The 21,977-nt window shown below is 41.4% G+C and overlaps 1 protein-coding gene across 1 annotated transcript in view; it reads left to right on the top strand.

Moving 5' to 3' along the window:
- The window catches only part of LOC132831241 (oxysterols receptor LXR-beta-like), a 44,422-nt gene that overhangs the window by 12,038 nt on the left and 10,407 nt on the right, over positions 1 to 21,977 (top strand). Inside the window, exons 4-7 of the mRNA XM_060849253.1 lie at positions 597 to 755; positions 3,745 to 4,014; positions 6,269 to 6,477; positions 7,889 to 8,068. Coding sequence (XP_060705236.1) covers positions 597 to 755; positions 3,745 to 4,014; positions 6,269 to 6,477; positions 7,889 to 8,068 — 818 coding nt within the window. The remainder of the gene's footprint in view (positions 1 to 596; positions 756 to 3,744; positions 4,015 to 6,268; positions 6,478 to 7,888; positions 8,069 to 21,977) is intronic.

Below are 21,977 nucleotides of genomic sequence, written 5' to 3'. Positions count from 1 at the left end.
TGGCATTCCAGAACATCATAACTTGCTATGTTTAAAAAAAGTTCTCATCTCCCCTCTGATTCTTACCAATGAACTTCAAATCCACATGAAACAGTTTCTTCTTAGCCAGTATGTCAAATCATGCCAATTCATGATTTTTAACAGCTCCTGATAAATCTCTCTTCAACCTTCTCTGTTCAAAATGAGAACAATTCCACTAGTGGAAGGTTCAGCAGCAAGAGGGTACAGATTTAAAGTAACTGGGAAAAGAGACATGAGGAGAAACATTTTCATGTAGAAGGGGTGTTAGAATCTGGAATGCATTCCCTAAGGGTCTGGTGGAAGCAGATTCAATGAAGATATTCAGGAAGGAATTGGCCATGTATCTATATAAAGTTACGTGTCGACGTTTGGGTAATGGTACTAGGTATGTTACTCTTGTGTAGTGCCAGCACAGATTCTGTGGGCTGAATGGCCTCCATTTTGTGCCATAACTATTCTTCCTTGCTCCTAAGATTTTGTTTTCAAACAAGGCATAATCTTTCAAATACATAATTCAGTTTCACTAACTTTAGGCAGTTTTGAATTTATTTTTTATTCTCTGCATATGTTTTCAGAAGATGACCAAAGTATCACAGAGCCTGTCGCAGAGGATAGTGCTGACAGCCCACAGCATCATGTGAAGGAAGAGGAGGTGGAGGAAGGTGGTGACTCCGTCACCACGCTCCACAATGGTACATTCTCCACCGAGCCAGAATTCTCCCTCAGTATATGTGGTAAGACTTATTTAAAGAGAAAGGAACTGTTCTTTCAAATGATCGTCTGGAAAAATACATCAACTCTACTTTGACTGAACTGTTGGATCAGAATTCACTTGAATTAAACAGAACTGGTATATAAGATGTTTAATTGAGAACAGGAGTATAAGGAGCTTGATGCACAGAGGTTAAATAGATACCTCAGTGTTCAAAAACTTTCTATTTGAGCATTGCTGAGAAAAGAGGGACATGTTGCCAGGATTCACTGGAATAAACCCAAAAATGCCAAAATTCATATATTCTCAACCATTTGTACTCTTCTTCTATGGAGTACATTGTTGTAATAATTTAAAATTTAATATTCCTGATGAATGCAAAATGGAAGCTTCAATAATGTCCTTTTTTTCAGCACAATTTGGCTTTTTATTTATTATGATCATCCCTCATGTTTCACATTGAATTATACAGAGAACAACACCGAACAAGGCCCAGTGGGCTAATAGATCTATATGTGAGCCTGCTTCATAATAATTGAATCCAAGCTAGAAAGTACGAACAAGACAGTTCAAATTGAATTGAACATATTGTTGCGTGTACCGAGGCACAGTGAAAAGCTTTGTATTGCTAGCGATGCAGGCAGATCACATCGTTAGGTAGTGTAGATAAGCAAATAATAGGTAAACAGCAGTTAAAGACAAAAACACAGGTACAGGGGAATGCTAAGAGTTTGAAAGTCCATTCAGTATTCTAACAATAGTAGGGTAGAAACTATTTAGAAACCAGCTGGTGTGTGTGTTCAGGCTTCTGTCCCTTCTCCCCGATGGTAGAGGTTGTAGAAAAACATTGCCAGGGTGGGATGGATCTTTGAGAATGCTGGCAGCCTTTCCTTGACAGCGGGCCTATGGATTCTACAGATAGCAGGTTGGCCTTTGTGATTGTCCGGGCTGAGTTCACCACTCTCTAGAACTGTCTTCGACCTTGAATGGTACAGTTGCCACACCAGGTAGTGATACATCCAGACAGAATGCTGTCAATGGCACACCTATAAAAGTTGGCAAGAGTTTTCGCTGTTATGCCAAATTTTCTCAGCTGCCCAAGGAAAAAGAGATGTTGTTGGGACTTTTCCTTGATAGTAGATTTATTCACTGGTTGTAGATTTACAGATGTCTACTTTCTAACTAATGCCCAGTGTACCACCTACTGCCTTTTTTCATATATGTCCAGGACTGGTGGGATTTGATCCTGGACCTCCTGCCCCAGAAGTAGGGCACAGTACCATTGTGCTGCAAGAGCTCTCGCTCTTTATAAGTTATACTGAATCAACCTATTTGGGGCAGCTCAGTTGTTAGTACTGTTGCCTAACATACCTGGATTTGATTCCACCGTCTGGTGACTGTCGGTCTGTGTGGAGTTTGCACGTTCTCCCATGTCTGTCTGGGTTTCCTCCCACAGTCCAAAGATGTGCAGGTTAGGTGGGGATGGGCCATGCTAAATTGCCCATCGTGTCCAGGATGTGCAGGCTAGGTGGATTAGCCATGGGAAATGTAGGGTTACAGGGATAGGCTAGAGAAGGTTGGGAGTATCAGTATGGGCTCTATGGGTCAAATAGCCTGTTTTTACACTGTAGAGATTCTATGACTCTTTCGCCTTCCTTAACAGATGGGATTTAACTCTGACCTCCTGGTCCAGAGGCAAGGACATCACTGATGTTCCATAGAGATGACTTTCTTTTAAAATAATAATCTTGTTCATGTGTTATGATGTCCTTCTGTGGGCAACATCCTGAGGTGTGACTTGAACCCTGACTGTCTGGCCCAGATGTAGGCACACTTCCACTGTGCCAAAGCCCGTCTCTCTTTTCTGTGATTCCAGATGCTAATCAAACAATTCCCATCGCCAGTGCATTTAAATTATATAATCAACAAAGCATTAACATTTGTGCTATCTAACCTCATGAACCTATCCATATTTTATTCATTGCTCTCCAATGCTTATTTAGCTTCCCTTAGATATGTTAATGCGTTAGCCTCCACTTCTCACATAGTAGCAAGTTCCTCATTCTCCAGGTAAAGTAAAAAAATTCATCCTGGATTTCTTGATAATCCTTCACGGCTATTGAAGCAAATAATTAATTGATTCTTGTAATTCCTGGCATCACTTCAATAAATTGATATTCTTTCTCTATGGCCTTGACAGCTTTAATAAAGTGAACAACCCAAAGACCATGCACAAGCAGACAGATTAAATCTGATCTTTTAAACATGTTCAACACCACCTGTCGACTTTGATGCTTCATTTGATTTAAGATGATCTTATAGTCTCGTGTATGTTTCATCACAAAGACCATTTCCACCTTCATGACTGCAGTAGATTTTCCCCTGTTTCATCTAAACTACACTAAAACCCTTGTCCTTTCTTTCAATTTCCTCTAGCCTTGACTATTCCAATGCCCCTCTGGCTGGTGTTCCTTTCTTAACCTGAGGTCAGCCAAAACTTTGCCTCCTGGTGAAGCACGTTCATGATTTAAAAATTTACATCCATGCTTTTAAAATTGTTCCATGCCTTCATCCCATTCTACTTCTGTAAAATTTGTCAGCTCCACCTCTGACTTTTTTTAATTCTGGCCAATCGCTCCTTCCCAAGTTTAATCAATCTCCTTTTGGCTTCAGTTGCCTCAGTCCCAAGCTTTCAAACTAAGAATTCCTCAACTTTGTAGCTTGAAGCAAGTCTCAGTCTCACCTAGATTTTGCTACACCTCTCCACCTCTTTCCCCACTTTCCTAGTTTAATGCACTCCTCCACACCAGTGTCCTTGATGAATCTCTTGGTCATCTGATTTAGTATCTTCATATGTGACTCTATCATATTTTGTTTGTGCACCTTGGGGCATTTCATTCCATTAAAGCTGCTATATAAATATGCATTGTTTTGGCCAATAATCCTATTTTAAAAATTTGGTTTGCTAGGAGCCCTCTAATTATAGGGAGTTATGCCTCATTGTTTTTCAGGGGATGAGCCAATGGTAAAACGGAAGAAGGGGCCAGCCCCGAAGATGTTGGGGAATGAAGTTTGCAGCGTCTGTGGGGATAAGGCATCAGGCTTTCATTACAACGTGCTGAGTTGTGAGGGCTGTAAGGGCTTCTTCCGCCGCAGTGTGATCAAGAATGCACAGTACACCTGCAAGAACAGTGGCAAGTGTGAAATGGACATGTACATGCGCAGGAAATGCCAGGAGTGCCGGCTGCGAAAATGTCGAGAGGCGGGAATGAGAGAACATTGTAAGCAAGTTCTAAGCCATTTGCATCCCTTTAAAACTGGTGGCGTTGTGGTATAGTATTGGCTAATGGGTTTGATTGAGTGAGTAATTTTTGCTTGGCTCCTCTGAGCGACATAACATTGCCAGTTCTGGATACCCAATGCAAGGCTACCCAAGAGTCAGGACATTTTGATACTCAATGTACTGGGGATAGTTGTGGAGGTTTTTGGAAAGCCAGTCTAGGATTGGAGTTGTGGAAAGGGTGAAGACAAGGACTATCCATGCCTGAGACTTGCTTCAAGCTGAAAAGTTGAGGAAGGATTAGCTTTGTACAGTGTAGGGCTTGGGTGCCTGCCGTGAACAATGTTAAAGAAATTGTACAGAAAACGTACATTAAAAAGGAAATATTCGGTGAAGACAAATGTGTGTCCAATAAAATCAGGGTAAGGAGAACTTATAATTGGGATTAGAGAAATGGCAGAGAAAATAAGTAATTAATTTGCCAGTTTTCACTGAGGAAGATACAAGAAATCTTCCAGAATTAGATATCCAAGACTCTAAGAAGAATGAGGAGTTGAAGGAAATTTGTTTTAGTAAGAAGATTGTACTGGAGAAATGGGGCTGAAACTTGATAAGTCCCTGGAACCTGATAGTTTGTGTTGAAGAAGATGGCTGTAGAGAAAGTTTTTCATATTGGTGATTATCCAAATGCCATAGATTCTGGAATGATTCCTGAAAATTGGAAGCTTGCAATCATCACCCTAATATTTAAGAAAGTAGCAAGGGAAAAAGCAGGGAAGTACAGACCCACCAGCCTTGCATCAGTCAGATGGAAAATGCAAGAATCTGGTTGTAGGTTTGCTCGCTGAGCTGGAAGGTTTATTTTCAGACGTTTTGTCACCCTCCGGATGAAGCCTCACTGCAGATCTTGCCTAATATGGTGATGAAACCTTTGAAATTGAACCTTCCAGCTCAGCGAGCAAACCTACATCCAGAACTTCAACAAATCTTCTCAAAACTCGCTAAATGCAAGAATCTATAGGAAGTGATAAATGGGCACATGGATAATAATGGAAAGAGTCAGCATGGATTTGTGAATGGGAAAATCGTGTTTGGCAAATTTGGTGTAAGTTATAAACAAAATTGATAGTGGGGAATAGATGCAGTGTATTTTTATTTTCAGAACGCTTTTGAAGTAATCAACCCCAGGGAGGTTGATTACCTCATATAATATGTTCTTGTAATTTTTGTAATGTACTGGCATAGATTAATGTTTGGCTAACAAAAGCATTGTTGCCAAAAAGGCAATTCACCTTCTCGTAGGCAATTGGGGATGGACAATAAATGTTAGCTCAGCAAGCAAATCCCACATCCCTTGAATGAACATTTCTTTTCAAGAAAAAGGTAAGATTGGAATCGTCATGGGGCAATTGTATGGAGATGGATCAGAGGAGGAGCGGTAGAAGAGAATGGATTGAGTGAGTGTTTTGAAAAAGCATGGAACCACTGAGGAAGCAAAGAGTAAATAGTTTGACCCCAAGCACAGAATCTTGTTGATGAGTTTGACCAGGATAGGCTTTGTGTTGAGATTAGAGTGGTACTGGAAAAGCACAGCAGGTCAGGCAGCATCCGAGGAGCAGGAAAATTTGACATTTCAGGCCAAAGCCCTTTCCTGATGAAGGGCTTTTGCCCGAAACGTCGATTTTCCTGATCCTTGGATGCTGCCTGACTTGCTGTGCTATTCCAGCACCACTTTAAACTCCTGGTTTTCAGCATCTGCAGTCCTCACTTTTGTCCAGGATAGGCTTTGTGATGAGTGTGAAGTGAAACCAGACTATAGTTGTTTTGAAGAGAAGGGAATGATGCAAGATGGTGTGCTTGAAGACCTTTCTGAAAAAGTGGGATGAGTCAGTATGAGATCGAGAAGATTTTTTTTAAATTATGAAAGAATTATTGGAAATTTTGAAAACCTGTGGTTGGGTTGAATTCTTCAGGGGGAAAAGAAGATGATCTTGACAAATTTTAAGTTGATAAGCGCTCAAATAGGTGGAAGAATTTTGTTTAGAAAAAGTGTAAGGAGAAATTTCTAGTTTGCTATCAACCTGCATTTCGTTTTCTACTTGTAGTGAAAACATTATTTTTCTTTTTGTTTTAACAAAAAAAAGTACTCTAGAGGAAACTGAGCAATGATTCAGTTTAGATGTAGCCAACCTGAATGGGGAGATTGTTTCGACCCATAATCCTGGAACGATGGTCTTGTTTGTTATTGTCTCTAGGTGTTCTGTCAGAAGAGCAGATTCGCAACAAGAAGCAGAAGAAGCGTGAGGATGACATTGCTCAGGCGTTGGTGGTGACAGCAGAGGACTCTCCAGTGGCAGTCGACATTGCCAGGCTCACGGTGGAACAGGAAGAGATGATCCAGCAGCTGGTGGCCGCACAGCAGCAGTGCAACAAGCGATCGTTCAGTGACCAGCCGAAAGTAACGGTGGGTTTACTAGAGCACAGGCCATCATACATTGTTTCACCCGTTCACACTGCGATCCACACGTAACCCTCCGCACCCCCTTTCCTCCTGTCCTGTGTTACGTCACAGTGTAAACCTCCTCCTGCTTAACTTAAACCAGCAACACAGAAAAGATTTATCCTGTGCAGTAACCTGTGACCATTCGAGAGGCCAAGAACTATTTAAAGTACAAATTAACAACTTTAATTTCTTAAAGTATAACAGAGAATAATTAACTAACAACTATGTACAACTCCTTCCTCTAACCTATCTTTTACTTCATCTTCTATAATACTAGTCCAATAAAATCTGAAAATGTGTTGCTGGTTAAAGCGCAGCAGGTCAGGCAGCATCCAAGGAACAGGAAATTCGACGTTTCGGGCATAAGCCCTTCATCAGGAATTCCTGATGAAGGGCTTATGCCCGAAACGTCGAATTTCTTGTTCCTGGGATGCTGCCTGACCTGCTGCGCTTTAACCAGCAACACATTTTCAGCTCTGATCTCCAGCATCTGCAGACCTCACTCTTTACTAGTCCAATAAAATCCCCAATTAAGATTTCCAAAATTCAGATTTCAAAACCAGCAAGCTGTAGAATCTTCTCTTTATATCTATCTCTGTCGTCTTTTCTTCTTCTTAGGGGTTTTTGTTTCGCAGGTCACTGGTCGATAAAGGTGCCTTTAAAGAGTGCTGTGTTTCGAGCAGTCTGCACATGCTGGTGGTTTGGCAGTTCTCCTCCCAACTGTTCAATTTTTCCCGGTCTTCTCCCCCGTAAGCATCGGATTGTGTCATTGACTTTTAATATTGTCAATATACTGAATTCAAACTTAATTGGAGTTTGGTTTTTGTTTTTTGGGGGGGGGGGGGTATAATTTAAACTGATTGGCCTAATTCAAATTTTTGTCTCCAGGCAACCAGCTGCACTCGCTGCTGAACCAAAAGGTTACATTAAATCTTATTCAGAACACTTCTGCTAACTTTTACCTTAACAGTACAGCACACCCACATCTCCTTAACACCTGCAAGTACCGATTCCTGTTGGGGTACAAGTTCATGTGTGACAGGCAACGATCAGGCAGAAAGAAAGAAGTTTACATTTATATAGTGCCAGTAATGTCTTTTGGGTTGTCCCAAAAAATTTCACAGCCAAAAATTAAGGTAATGGACCAAAAGACTTGTTTCATATTTGGTCTCATTATGAAACCTGAATTAAGTTAACAGCCTTTCAAATTATGCTGAAGATGAGTTGGTGTCCATAAAGAATGTGAGTTGTATTACAGAGCGTAGAGACCAGCGTGTAGTTTATGAACGGTAGTTGTTGTGACTGGTTTAAGATCAGTGTCAAAAATAATCCCTGTGAATCATGATTCACTCTTCACCTCTTTCATCCTCAGCCCTGGCCGCAAAGTAATGACCCGCACAATCGAGAGACACGACAGCAACGCTTTGCCCACTTCACGGAGTTGGCAATCATCTCTGTGCAAGAAATCGTTGACTTTGCCAAGCAGATTCCGGGCTTCCTTGACCTCTCGCGGGAGGACCAGATTGCACTGTTGAAGGCATCCACAATCGAGGTGAGACGAAATGGTTCCTTTTTCAATGTTTTTGGGGGGATGTGGGTGGCAAGTTTGGTGTTTGTTGCCCATTCCTCACCTTCCTTGAACTGGATAGCTAGCTAGGCCATTCTCGAGAGCAGTTGAGAGTTGATCACATTGCTGTGGGTCTGGAGTCACATGTTGGTCAGATATAGTAAGGCCACAGATTTCGTTCCCTAAAATATGTTTTAGTTATCATTGTCACAGTTATCATTGTCTCCGTTACTGAGACTAGTTTTCAATTCCACAATTATTAGTTGAATTTAAAGTCCGTCAGCTGCTCTAGGCAGAATTGAATCTGTGTCTCCAGATGAATTTGGACAACTTGAGGTTGCTAGTTCAGTGACATTATTTTTAAACCACTGTCTCCTCCTAGCTACCTAACTAGCATGACCCCGAGCTTTCAATTGCTTGTCATTTTAAAGTAATCACCTTGCATCCATGCTGACCTGTATGTCCACGGGTTTGGATAAGATTCCAGGGACACTCAACACAAGCACGAGGAACAGCAGTTTACCTTTCACTAAACACACTAGACTCTTCTGAGCTGAACACAGAGTTCAAAAACTTTAGATTGTAAGGTCTGATGTTTTTTGTTGTGCTGGCTTAGTTTTGTCTTGTTTCTTCATTTATTCCTTTCTGTTTTATATATAACTATTTGCACCTAATTTGGACACTATCTTCATTCCTTTTATTCTATGCTCTCCTGTGCTGTGGCAACATGAAATGTTTGATTGTTGAATCTCCTCTGGCTTCCACTGTATGTTCTACCTTCCTCCTCCGTTGTTCTTCCCGCCTTGTCCTCACTTCCACTGGCTTAAATAAACTCTATCCCTCTTGAGTTCCAGTGAAAGGCCATCAACCTGAACTTCTGATTCTCTCTGCAGATGCTGCCCTACCTGCAGAATTTTTCCAGCATTGTTTTGTCCTTATTACTGATTTCCATTCTACAGTATTTTGCTGCTTTTACAAGTTACTTATTGGGTAAACTGCAAGTTTCCTATGAGTCTCAAAATAAAAAGAGAAGACAAATCACTCTGTGTTCACTATTCTGTCATTAATAACCTGGTCTTTCAATCAACCAAGCTGGAGACAGAGATTCATTGACAGTTTCCAACCTAAAAAATCCAATAAATCTCCGATCTCAGCTCCTATTTTGACTATGCATGTAACTAACTGTGCAGTGACCTCAAAGGTACAGGCCAGGTTAAAACCCATCTGAGTAGCCTGCTACTAGTGTTACAACATAATTGGCTTATTGGTCAGTCACACAATCAGAGTTTTATTTCCTGAATTGTCTCCCAATTCCTCAACCCTCCAAGGTCACTGCGCTCCTCCAGTTCCAGCTTCCTGAACGTCCCTGATGTTCCATGGTTGATGGGCATACCTTCACCTGCCAAGCTCCAGAATTGTCTCCCTAAACCTCTCTGCAACTCCCCATTTCCCTTCTCCCACAGAATGCTCCCTCTTTGACCTAGCTTTTCTACACTTGCTTTAATATCATCTTAGGTGACTTGGTGTTAAATTTAAAAGAGTCTTTAACTTGGCATTTCTTTTTAAGTGCATTGGGGTGTTTTATTATATGAAAGATGCTACAAAAATGCAAGTTGCTGTTGGTTTATTAAGGACAAATTACCTTCTTAGCTAATTATTTTCAACCTTCCTCTAACGAAGGCATTGGGGTTTGACTTGGTGGGTGTGAGAGATCCAGGACTGACCCAAGTGAATATTGAGGCACCCAAGGCAGGCATCCATGGAACTTTATCACTTTCATTTTGCATTTAAAGGCATTTTGGAATGTGGGCTCTATGCTGAGCTCCAGAGTAAGAAAATTCCAGTCAAGGAATAATCCTTTTGGCAAAAATCTTAAACTAGTTAAGAATTGAAACTAACAAGGTTTATTGGACAGCAAGGATGAATGCTTAACATTCCATGAGTTGAGGCATGGTGTGATATACGAGGTTAATGTATGATAGTCCATCTTTCTATAAATCCTTGGACTTCTGGACTTGTACTGAGAACTTGTTTCCTCAACCGCTCTCAACAAACTTTGTTTTCTAGGAGAAACTATTATTTCATCTAACTTCAGTCAGGTCTCCTCCAAAGTTAGTTCAGAAGTTTGTAACTGACTTTTTTAAAAACCTCATCCTAGGTTCTGCTTAGCCAATGGGGAAATGTCATCTTCTCCTGCTGTAAAAACCGACAATATAACAACACTTCCATTGACCATCGAGGAAGTCTGTTGCAAAAGGAATTATTTAATTAATTATTAACACATGTCATACAAATAGACCAGACTCACATGCCACTAGTTTAGAATAAAAAAAAATGTTTTTATACAAAAGAAAAATCACACCTGTCATCCCAAGCAGCTTTTGCAATATCGAACCCAAGAATATGCACTTGTGTCAATTCTCACTTTCAATATTTAGGACCCTTGACCATTGGGAAACATGCTTCTGACTTCCCCACAACAATTTAAAATTAACTTTTTTACTTGGAGATTCACCTTTATAAACACTTGACAGCATCAACTCCATCAGCAAGGATAGCACCCTCAAAATAGTAGACCTATGCCTCACAACCCACTTCACCTTCAACAAGACCTACAAACAAATCAATGGGACGCCCATGGGATCACCAAGATCAGGACTCTTAGCAGAAGCAGTTATGCAGGGGTTAGAACAAACGCCCTTACCACAATCAAGCCCAGTGTGGGTGACACCTTTGTCATCACGAAATGGAACAAATTAGAAGAAACACACAAATACATAAACAACATCCCTACCAGTATAAAGTTCACCAAAGAGAACAACAGACCTCCCTAGACGTCATGGTAGAACGAAAAGTCATTGGAGAGCTATAGACCAGTGTTTACAGGAAAGCCACACACACTGGCCAGATACTCAACTACAAGAGCAATCATCCCAACACCCATAAGCAGAGTTGCATCAGGACATTATTTAAGCGAGCCACAACACTCAACAGCATTCAGGAACTAAGAGAAGCCGAGAAAAAACACCTGTACAATGTATTCAGGAACAATGTACCTGATAAGCTGATTTCTACACAACAGACCTAAACAATAAGACACAATATGCCCAGATGAAAATGTGTTGCTGGTTAAAGCACAGCAGGTCAGGCAGCATCCAAGGAACAGGAAATTCGACGTTTCGGGCATAAGCCCTTCATCAGGAATGAGGAGAGGGTGCCAGGCCGGCTAAGATAAAAGGTGCCCAGAGGCTAGCCACCCTGACATACATTAAAGACATCTCTGAGATGATTACCAGACTACTCAGCCCCTAAGCATCATGGTAACCCACAAACCTAGGACCACACTGAAACAGCTCCTGATGAATTTACAGGACCGCATAACAACAGCCAGCAGAATGAATGTCCTATACAAATTACCCTGCAAGGATTGCAACAGATATTACACCAGACAGATGGGCAGGAAACTAGCCACCAGGGTACGAGGACTAATTAGCCACCAAAAGACATGACCAACTATCATTAGTATCCACACACACAGACGAAGAGGGAAGCCCATTCAACTGGGACAATCCATCCATCCTGGGACAAGCTAAATAAAGACACGCATGGGAATTCCTCGAGGCCTGGCATTCAAAACAGAATTGCATTAACAAACGTATCGATTTGGACCCCATTTAATAACCTCTCAGAAAAAGAACCGGAAGTGATATCACCCACCACAAACAGACCAAGACTCATTAATAGCAAGCGGGACAGACACCGACACTTCATTGAAGGCTCACTGATGATACCTAGCATGTTGACAAAACGTCTGAGAACAAATCTACCAGCTCAGCGAGCAAACCTAGAACCTGACTCACCTTAAGACCATTCTTCTAGTCCGTTGGTATTGCAGTCATGTCTTTTACTTCTAATGCTAGACTTACTGGAGGCCAAATATGCAAAATATGTCTCAACTATAACCTCTGTTCACTTCTGTGTACTTTTTAAATTAAAACTACCTCCCAGCATTGGGTACTTAGAGATGCTAACTTCAAGTCTTTCTTAAGAGCAGCCCAATAATGCATGAACATTTTAGATTCTTCATCACTAAGTTTTTGCACAGTATAACTTAAGAGAACTTAAGCCTTGGTAATTACATAATTATGCCACCAAAGTGATATCAAACAGGGAGAAAACGAGAGTCCAGAGACAGTATATTCCTGTTAGGGAGAAAGGTAAGGCTGGTAGGTACAGGGAATGGTGGATGACTAAAGAAATTGAGGGTTTGGTTAAGAAAAAAAAAAGGAAGCACATGTCAGGTATAAACAGGATAGATTGAGTGAATTCTTAGAGTATAAAGGCAGTAGGAGTGTACTTAGGAGAGAAATCAGGAGGGCAAAAAGGGGATATGAGAAAGTTTGGCAAATAGAATTAAGGAGAATCCAAAGGGTTTTTACAAATACTTTACTTAGGGAGAGAATAGGGCACCTCAAAGATTTTGATGTGAGTATAAGAGGTATAGTTAGTAAGTTTGCAGATGACACCAAAATTGGAGGTATAGTGACAGTGAAGAAGGTTACCTCTGATTACAACAGGATCTTGATCAGATGGGCCAATGGGCTAAAGATGGCAAATGGAGTTTAATTCAGATAAATATGAGGTGCTGCATTTTGGGAAAGCAAATCTTAGCAGGACTTATATACTTAATGGTAAGGTCCTTGGGAGTGTTGCTGAACAAAGAGACTTTGGATTGGAGGTACATAGCTCCTTGAAAGTGGAGTCACAGGTAGATAGGAGAGTGAAGAAGGCATGTGGTATGCTTTCCTTTATTGGTCAGAGTATTGAGTACAGGAGTTGGGAGGTCATGTTGCGGCTGTACAGGATGTTGGTTAGGCCACTGTTGGAATAGTGTGTGCAAGTCTGGTCTCCTTTTTTATTGGAAGGTTGTTATGAAACTTGAAAGGGTTCAGAAAAGCTTTACAAGGATGTTGCCAGAGTTGGAGGATTTGAGCTATGGTGGAGGTTGAGTAGGCTAGAGCTTGTTTTCCCTGGAGCGTCAGAGGCTGAGAGGTGACCCTATGGAAGTTTATGAAACCACGTAGGCCATGGATATAAATAGACAAAGTCTTTTCCCTGGGTTGGGGAATCCAGACCCAGAGGGTGTAGGTTTAGGGTGAGAGAGGAAAGATATAAAAGGGACCTAAGGGGCAACTTTTTCATGGAGAGGGTGGTACGTGTATGGAATGAGCTGCCAGAGGAAGTGGTGGAGGCTGGTATAATTGTAACATTTAAAAGGCATTTGGATGGGTATACAAATAGGAAGAGTTTGGAGGGATGTGGGCTGGGTGCTGGCAGGTGGGACTAGATCAGTTTGAGATATCTGGTTGGCATGGACAAGTTGGACCGAAGGGTCTGTTTCTGTGCTGTACATCTCTATGACTCTAAAAGGGGAGTAATACTATTTTGAATAACCTGAACTGTACACTACTATGTGCTTATTCAGGAATCATGATTGAGAGGTATGAGTGAAAATACAGAAAACAGAAAGAGACAAGGGCAATTCAGACCCTTGAGTCTGCTTTACCATTCATTAAGTCTTAGGCTGATCTGCACCTCGAGTTCACTTACTTTGCATTGTTTCATATCTCTTCAAACCCTTACCCAATAAAACTGTACTCGTCCAAAAGTACCAGAAATTTCTATTGATGCTAATCCATAGGATTTATGTAAGAAATAGTAACGAGCAGTTCGTTCGGCTTCTTGTAGCTGTTCTGCCATTCAATGTCTTGCAGTAGGGGCTTGCAATCTCAATTTGAGGTAAACACAAAACTGCTTTGAGCAAATCCCAGTGAATGCCTTTTAAAATGAAGTGGGATTGAAGCAAATTTTTAATAAAAGAAAGGAATCTACTTTCAGCAGGATAAAGCAATTCCTGATTTTGTGTTGAGCCAAGCTGGCTGGCTGGAACAGATGGCAGCTTGTGACAGATGAATTCGTGTTCATTTCTGTCTCCCTCTGCTTGGGCCGATTGTCTGCAGAAGTTGTGTAAAGTCATTTTCACTACAGTATTTCTCTCAGCTTCTGCAGATGTTCCATCAAAGCTTAGTGGCCAATCGGGAAGAAAATCCATTTAAATATCCTTTTACAAGAATGGATAGTTATTCCAGTTGTGGAACTGCACAAGTACAATCACTGTTTTCATATATATTCAAATAAAGATGCGATAAAAGTGTGTTTACCATTTGTGCTGAAAATGTGTTGCTGGTCAAAGCACAGCAGGTCAGGCAGCATCCAAGGAACAGGAAATTCAACGTTTTGGGCCCTACTGTTTACCATTTGTGTCAGGTTCTCTTATTTGGGAGGAGACATGAGCCACTCCCATGCTTTAAACACATTTCTGGATGTTGATCAGACTTTCAGTATACTGCTTAGTGCAAGACAGCAGTCAGTTTTTCTGTAACAAACCACTACAATAGCAGAGAAGTGAATGGACAGCTGTCAATTGTTTTGACTTTTTTTTTACCTTGTTCAGTCCAAAATCTTCTCCTGTCCCAGTTAACCTTCCAGTGCCAGATTTAATTGATATTCTACTTAAAGTTTCCGATTTGCAAAATTCAAATTAGGCATTGCAGAGGTGCTGGGTGGAAGATACAGGTAATATTTTGGATATGTTCCAATTGTTTTGTTTATTTTAATTGGACATTGTGAGTCCCAGTCCGATGTGGGTATCACTGGCTGGGCCACCATTTATTGCCTGTCCCTAGTTGCCCTTGAGACAGTGGTGATGTTCTGCCACCTTGAATTGTTTCAGTCCACCTGCTGTTGATTGACCCACAATGCTATTAGGGAGGGATCTCCAGGATTTGACTGCAAGACAGTGAAGAAATGGTGATATATTTCCAAGTCAGGATGGTGAATGACTTGGAGAGGAATTCGAAGGATGCTGTTCTTCCAATACATCTGCTGTCCTGTCCTTCTGATGGAAATGGTTTGGAAGATGCTGTCTGAGGATCTTTGGTGAATTTCTCCTGTGCATTTTGTCGATAGCACACACCGCTGCTGCTGAGCGTCGGTGGTGGAGGGAGTGGATGCTTGAGTCAAGGCAGATCATACAAGATAGACTTAGAGTCACAGAGATATACAGTGCGGAAACAGACCTGTTGGTCCAACTCATCCATGCTGACCAGATATCCCAACCTCATCTAGTCTCATTTGCCAGCACTTGGCCCATGTCCCTCGAAACCCTTCACTTTCATATACCCATCTAGATGCCTTTTAAATGTTGCATTTGTACCAGTTTCCACCACTTCCTCTGACAGCTCATTCCATACCCGCACCAACCTCTTTGTGAAAAAGTTTCCCCTTGGGTCCCTTTTAGGGTGAGAGGGGAAAGATATAAACCTATGCTGTCTAGTTCTGGGCTCCCCTATCCCAGGAAAAAGACTGTCTATCTATCCTATCTATGTCCCTCATGGTTTTATAAACCTCTGAGGTCACCCCTTAGCCTTCAATGCTCCAGAGAAAACAGCCCTAGCCTATACAGCCTCTCCCTATAGCTCAAATCCACCAACCCTGGCAACATCCTTGTCAATCTTTTCTGAACCCTTTCAAGTTTCACAATATCCTTCCAATAGGAAGGAGACCAGAATTGCATGCAATATTCCAAAAGTGGCCTAATCAATGTCCTGTAAGCCACAACATGACCTCCCAACTCCTATACTCAATGCTGTGACCAATAAAGGAAAGCATACCAAAATGTTGCCTTCACAGTCCTATTTATCCACGACTTTACTTTCAAGGAGCTATGAACCTGCACTCCAAGGTCTTTTTGTTCAGCAACACTCCCTAGGACCTTAGCAGGTCTTTACACACTTAATGTTAAGATTTGCTTTCCTAAAGTGCAATGCCTCACATTTATCTAAATTAAACTCCATCAGCCATTCTTCAACCCTTAGGCCCATCTGATCAAGATCTCGTTGTAATCTTCTTTGCTGTCCACTACACCTCCAATTTTGATGTCATCTCTAAACTTACTAACACAACCTCCTATGTTCCTATCTAAATCATTTATATAAATGACGAAAAGTAGTGGACCCAGCACAGATCCTTGTGGCACTCCACTGGTCACAGTCCTCCAGTCTGAAAAGCAACTCTCCACCACCACCCTCTGCCTTCTACCTTTGAATCCGCTGTGTATCCAAATGGCTAGTTCTCTCTGTATTCCATGAGATCTAACCTTCACCCAGGGCAATTAGAGATGGGCAATAAATGCTGGCCAGCCACTGACACTTGTCCCACAAGTGAATAAAACAGGAAATAAATTCTGATACCAACACATGGATTAGGAGGATGTGTAGGTTATTTAGCTCTCAGGTCTGCTTTGTCATTTAATAAAATCATGACTGATCTGATTGTGGCTCCTATTCCATATCTCAACTTACCTCCAATATACTGTTGACTAACAAAGGAGTCAAAAATTATCTGCCTCTTCCTTAAAAGGGATTCAATGACTTGGCCAAAACAGCTTTGAGAGAGAAAGCTTCTCATCATTGGTTTTAAATGAGAATCTGGGTGTTTCAGTGAATAGACCTGCTCACTGCCCAGTTGGTTTAATATTTTGGTTATATGCTTTGGGGCTAATATAGCAAAAGTTCACTAGATTGGTGCCTAGGTTGAGGGTTGTTTTCTGATAGGCTGAGTAAATAGGGTCCATTTTCTCTGAAATTTAGTAGGCTAAGATTTAACAGAATCTCATTGAAACATACAAGACACTGTGAAGGTGTTTGATCAGATCGATACACTGTTCCTTCTGGCTGGGGAATGTAGAACAAAGGAGCACAAGGGGAAGATCGTGTAGGACTGAAATAAGAAACTACTTCTCCCAAAGAGTTGTGAATATTTGGAACTTTCTACCTTTAGAGGGCTGTGGATGGTCCATTTTCAAGTATATTCAACATTTGGATAGACAAATATTTGTCTCTCTGACATTCAGCTGAAATGGGGAGTGAGTGAGAAACTGAAGTCGAAGCCGGGGATCGGCCAGGATTGTATGAGATCCTGGGGCAGACTCGATGGGCTGTCTGGTCTCGCCCATCTCCTGTTTCTTACATTGGGTAATGCTAAACTGTAGATTGTTAGACAAAATTTGTGATGTTTGGAGATGGCCATGGTTTTGAGAGATTGGTGAGAAAATTAGTTGGATTCGGAGATACTCCAATAATGAGTCTTGATTCGATAGCGAGGATGTAGAAGTTCCGGATGCTGCAGCAAAGAAACCTGCTCCCTCCAGGCTATTTCTCGCTGTCAAGATTTAGCTCATACCTGTTCAGAAAAACCAATGGGCTCTGATTCAATAATGCCCCGTGGCAATTTCAAATCCAATTCCAACCACAGACTGTAAAGAGAATTTTCTAATCTCCCTTTCACATTCTTGTTATTCTAAATGTGTATGCTCTCATTGCTGCCTTAGCGACCTTTGGAAGGAATCTGTCACTGTTTAACCGATCATAACTCTTCATAAACCTGTGATCATTCATCAGGCCACCCCTAACCTTAAGAGTTTCTGTTAAAAATAAACTGTTGATTCTCATGAAAAGGAATCTATAATGCTTTTTCTTGCTTCCTATAATGGGGTGTTCAAAGTTATACACAATACCTCAACTATAGCCTCATACAAGTATTCCCTTAAAGATGAGAACATTAGGATGAGGAGTAGGCCATTTAGCCAGCTCCAGCATTCAGACATTTTGTGTTTGTTGCATTTCTGTTTTCCTGCTCTTTCTCCATTACCTTTAACGCCTATGTCAATCAAAACACTTTGCCTAACTCAGTCTTGAATATATTCAATGGTCCAGCCTCCATTGTTGTCTGGGGAAGAGAATTCTAAAAATTGATGTCACTCAGAAGAAATTTCTCTTTGTCACCATCTTAAATGGGAAATTCCCTTATTTTGAAACCGGTTTCTCTATTTCTGGATTCCTACAAGGGAAAGCATCCTCTCCACATATCTACGAATTCCCCTCAAAATCTGAGATTCTTTTGATGTTCCCTGCTTTAGAAACAGATTCAAGGTTCCCATTTACTCACTCCGTGGCCATGTCTACTTGTATATTCACCTTTATGCAATAGATGTATCTGTACATCAAGGGAAATGTATAGCACTTCAAGTAGGAACAGAGGTAACGCATTCAGCTCCTTGAGCCAGCTCCATCATTAATAGAAAAGCAGCCATTATCTTCCCTATCTCCATCACCCACAGAGGGAAGAAATTCCTCCTCGTCTCTATCTTAACTGGCCCACTCAGACTGAAATATGTCCTGCGGTTCTAGACTAACTAACCAGGGAAAATATTCTATCCATTTCCATCCTGTTATGCTGTAAGAATTTTTGTTTTGATGTCTGTCAATTGTGCAATGGAACTTTGAACCAGAGATTCTGGCTCAAAGATAGCTCTGTCCCATCCACCAGCTGTCCTGCAGGCACTAGATTTTCCAGAAGATGTGAACGCATTGCAAATGATGTAGGGCGCATTTATTAGGAAAGATTGAAAGATGAATGCAGTTACATGGATGGACTAAGGCAGCAACAGCTGTTCTCCAGGAGGACTTCTGGAGGTATTTTAAACTGATGAAGGGGTCAAATAAATGGGAAAAATACTTATATTGTGCTTCTTGCAGCCACTGGACTGATACTTAATAAAATACTTTCAGAATGCACTTACTGAAAAATATCTAGAATAAAAAGGTAACATCTACTTTCCTAAGACTTCCTTGCCGACCTGCTAGCTTAGCTATGTCTTAAGTATTTACATTTGCGTTGTACAGAATAGGAACAAGCCATTCAACCCAGCTAAACCATGCTGGTCTTTATACCGCACACATGTCTGTTCCACCCTCTCCTTCCATTTCCATCCATTTATCATGTGGTTCTTTTCACCTTTTGTGTGTTTGTCTGGCTACTATGTATCACATCAACATTGTTTATCTAAATCATTTCTGTGTTCTCTGGATAAAGAAGTTTCTAACTAAATTTCCTCAGATTTATCAGTGACTGTCTAGTATTTATGATATCTAGTTCTGAATAGCCTCAAATGTAAACACTTCCTCTGTATCAACACTATCAAAGTCCTTCCTGATAGCACACCCTTGCAGTTCACATTTCGTCCTGTGAACATTGTTGAACTGCTTGAGTTTTTTGGTATGGTCATGTTGGCTGACCCTAGCTTTTCTTTATTTCCAAATTTTTAAAAACTGAATTTAAATATTCATACTGGCATGGGACGTTTTTTTAAAAAAAACAACTTTGTTTATTTGTTCACCTGGCTTACTAGTCCAGAAATATAACCATTATGTGTTTGAACCCCTTCAGAATGTTATTTGGCTGCACATTTACTTTGGTTAACGTAGCTCATTGTACACAGCAATAGAGAATCGCAGGAGTTTGTTTGGCCCATCATGACATTGCTGGCTCTCTGCAAACACAACTCAACCAATGCCATTGAATTCCCCAACCATTTCCTTTTTGTTTTCAGGTGCTTATTACAACCCCTTGGGAAAACTATGATTAAATCTTTCTGCGTCACACATTCAGTCCCCTAACCACCTGCTGTAGAAAATATTTTCCCCATGTCACCATTGGTTCTCTTGCCATTCAGCCTAAGTCTCCATTCTTTTGCTAGAAGGAGCAGTCTTATTCTGTTTGCAGTCATTTTTTTTAACTTCTATATCAAGCCCCAAGCTGATCTAGTCCCTGAAAGTGAACTTGCTCTCCTCCACCTACTTTAGATGCTATAACAAGATTCTATTTCACTTAAGAAACTAATTTTGATGCATAGTACATCCCAGCTAGTGATCAAGCAATTAGCACTGGCCCTGAGACTGCACCCTTGTGCTGGAGAATGACTATAGCAGAGAAAGATTTTCATTTAGGTCAGCCCTTTCATAATCATGGCACCGACAGTAAAAGAAAGAGTTAGAGATGAGATTGCAAATACAATGTATAAAACATGGCAGCTAATTTGTACATATCCAGACCTTGCAAATATCAGTGGCCAGATACTCTGTTGTTCTGCATGTTTGTCAAGGGATAAATATCAGCCAGGACACTGGAGAAATTAGGGAGAACTGCCCTGCCCATAAACTTCCAGAGGACAGTGGTGATGCAGGTACAGTCACAATGTTTAAAAGACATTTGGATAAGCACATGAATAAGAAATATTTGGAAGGTCAAGAGCCAAGTGCAGGCAGGTAGGACTAGTTTAGTTTGGGATTACGATCGACATGGACTGAAGGGTCCTTGTGTGCTGTATGACTCTGCGGTGAAAGGAGAAAGATTTACAAGGGACTTAAGGGGCAACATTTTCATGCAGAGGATGATGTATGAATACATTGAGCTGCCATAGAAAGTGGTGAGGGCTGGTACTATGGCAACATTTAAAAGGCATCTGGATGGGTACATGAATAGGAAGGGTTTAGAGGGACATTGACCAAATGCTGGCAAATGGGACTAGATTAATTTAGAATATCTGGTCGGCATGGACAATTTGGACCGAAGGGTCTGTTTCTGTGCTGTACAACTGTGACTATGACTATATGACATTTTTGATAGTGATGCAGCCTCTTGATGGCTGTCAGCCGATAGACAGAGTCACAGAGAGGTACAACATGAAAACAGACCCTTCCGTCCAACCTATCCATGCTGACCAGATATCCCAACCCAATCTAGTCCCATCTGCCAGCACCCGGCCCATATCCCTCCAAACCCTTCCTATTCATATACCCATTCAAATGCCAATATTGCAATTATACCAGCCTCCACACTTTCTCTGGCAGCTCATTCCATACACGTACCACCCTCTGTGTGAAAAAGTTGCCTCATAGGTCTCTTTTATATCTTTCCTCTCTCATCCTAGACCTATGCCCTCTAGTTCTGGACTCCCCGACCCCAGGGAAAAGACTTTGCCTATTTACCCTTTCCATGCCCCTCCTAATTTTGTAAACCTCTATAAGGTCACTCCTCAGTCTCCAACGGTCCAGGGAAAACAGCCCCAGCCTGTTCAGCCTTCCCTGTAGCTCAAATCCTCCAACCCTGGTAGCATCCTTGTAAATCTTTTCTGAACCCTTTCAACTTTCACAACATCCTTCCGATAGGAAGGAGACCAGAATTGCATGCAATATTCCAAAACTGGCCTAACCAATGTCCTGTACAGCCGCAACATGACCTCCCAACTCCTGTACTCGGTGCTCTGACCAATAAAGGAAAGCATACCAAATGCCTTCTTCACTATCCTATCTATCTACAACTCCACTTTCAAGGAGCTATGAACCTGCAATCCAAGTCTTTGTTCAGCAACACTCTCTAGGACCTTTCCTTTGGGTGTGTAAGTCCTGCTAAGATTTGCTTTCCCAAAATGCAGCACCTTGCATTGATCTGAATTAAACTCCATGTGCCGCTTCTCAGCCCATTGGCCCATCTGGTCAAGATCCTGTTGTAATCTGAGGTAACCCTCTTTGCTGTCCACTACACCTCCAACTTTGGTGTCATCTGCAAACTTACTAACTGTACCTCTTATGCTCGCATCCCAATCATTTATGTAAATGACAAAAAATAGAGGGCCCAGCACCGATCCTTGTGGCACTCCACTGGTCACAGGCCTCCAGTCTGAAAAACAACACTCCACCACCACCCTCTGTCTTCTACCTTTGACCCAGTTCTGTATCCAAATGGCAGGTTCTCCCTGTATTCCGTGAGATCTAACCTTGCTAATCAGTCTCCCATGCGGAACCTTGTCGAACACCTTACTGAAGTCCATATATATCCCATCTACCGCTCTGCCCTCATCAATCCTCTTTGTTACTTCCTCAAAAAACACAATCAAATTTGTGAGATATTATTTCCCATGCACAAAACCATG

This window comes from Hemiscyllium ocellatum, chromosome 33 (assembly GCF_020745735.1).
Source record: "Hemiscyllium ocellatum isolate sHemOce1 chromosome 33, sHemOce1.pat.X.cur, whole genome shotgun sequence".
NCBI classification, from domain to species: domain Eukaryota; kingdom Metazoa; phylum Chordata; class Chondrichthyes; order Orectolobiformes; family Hemiscylliidae; genus Hemiscyllium; species Hemiscyllium ocellatum.
This window is presented reverse-complemented; position numbering and strand designations above follow the sequence as displayed.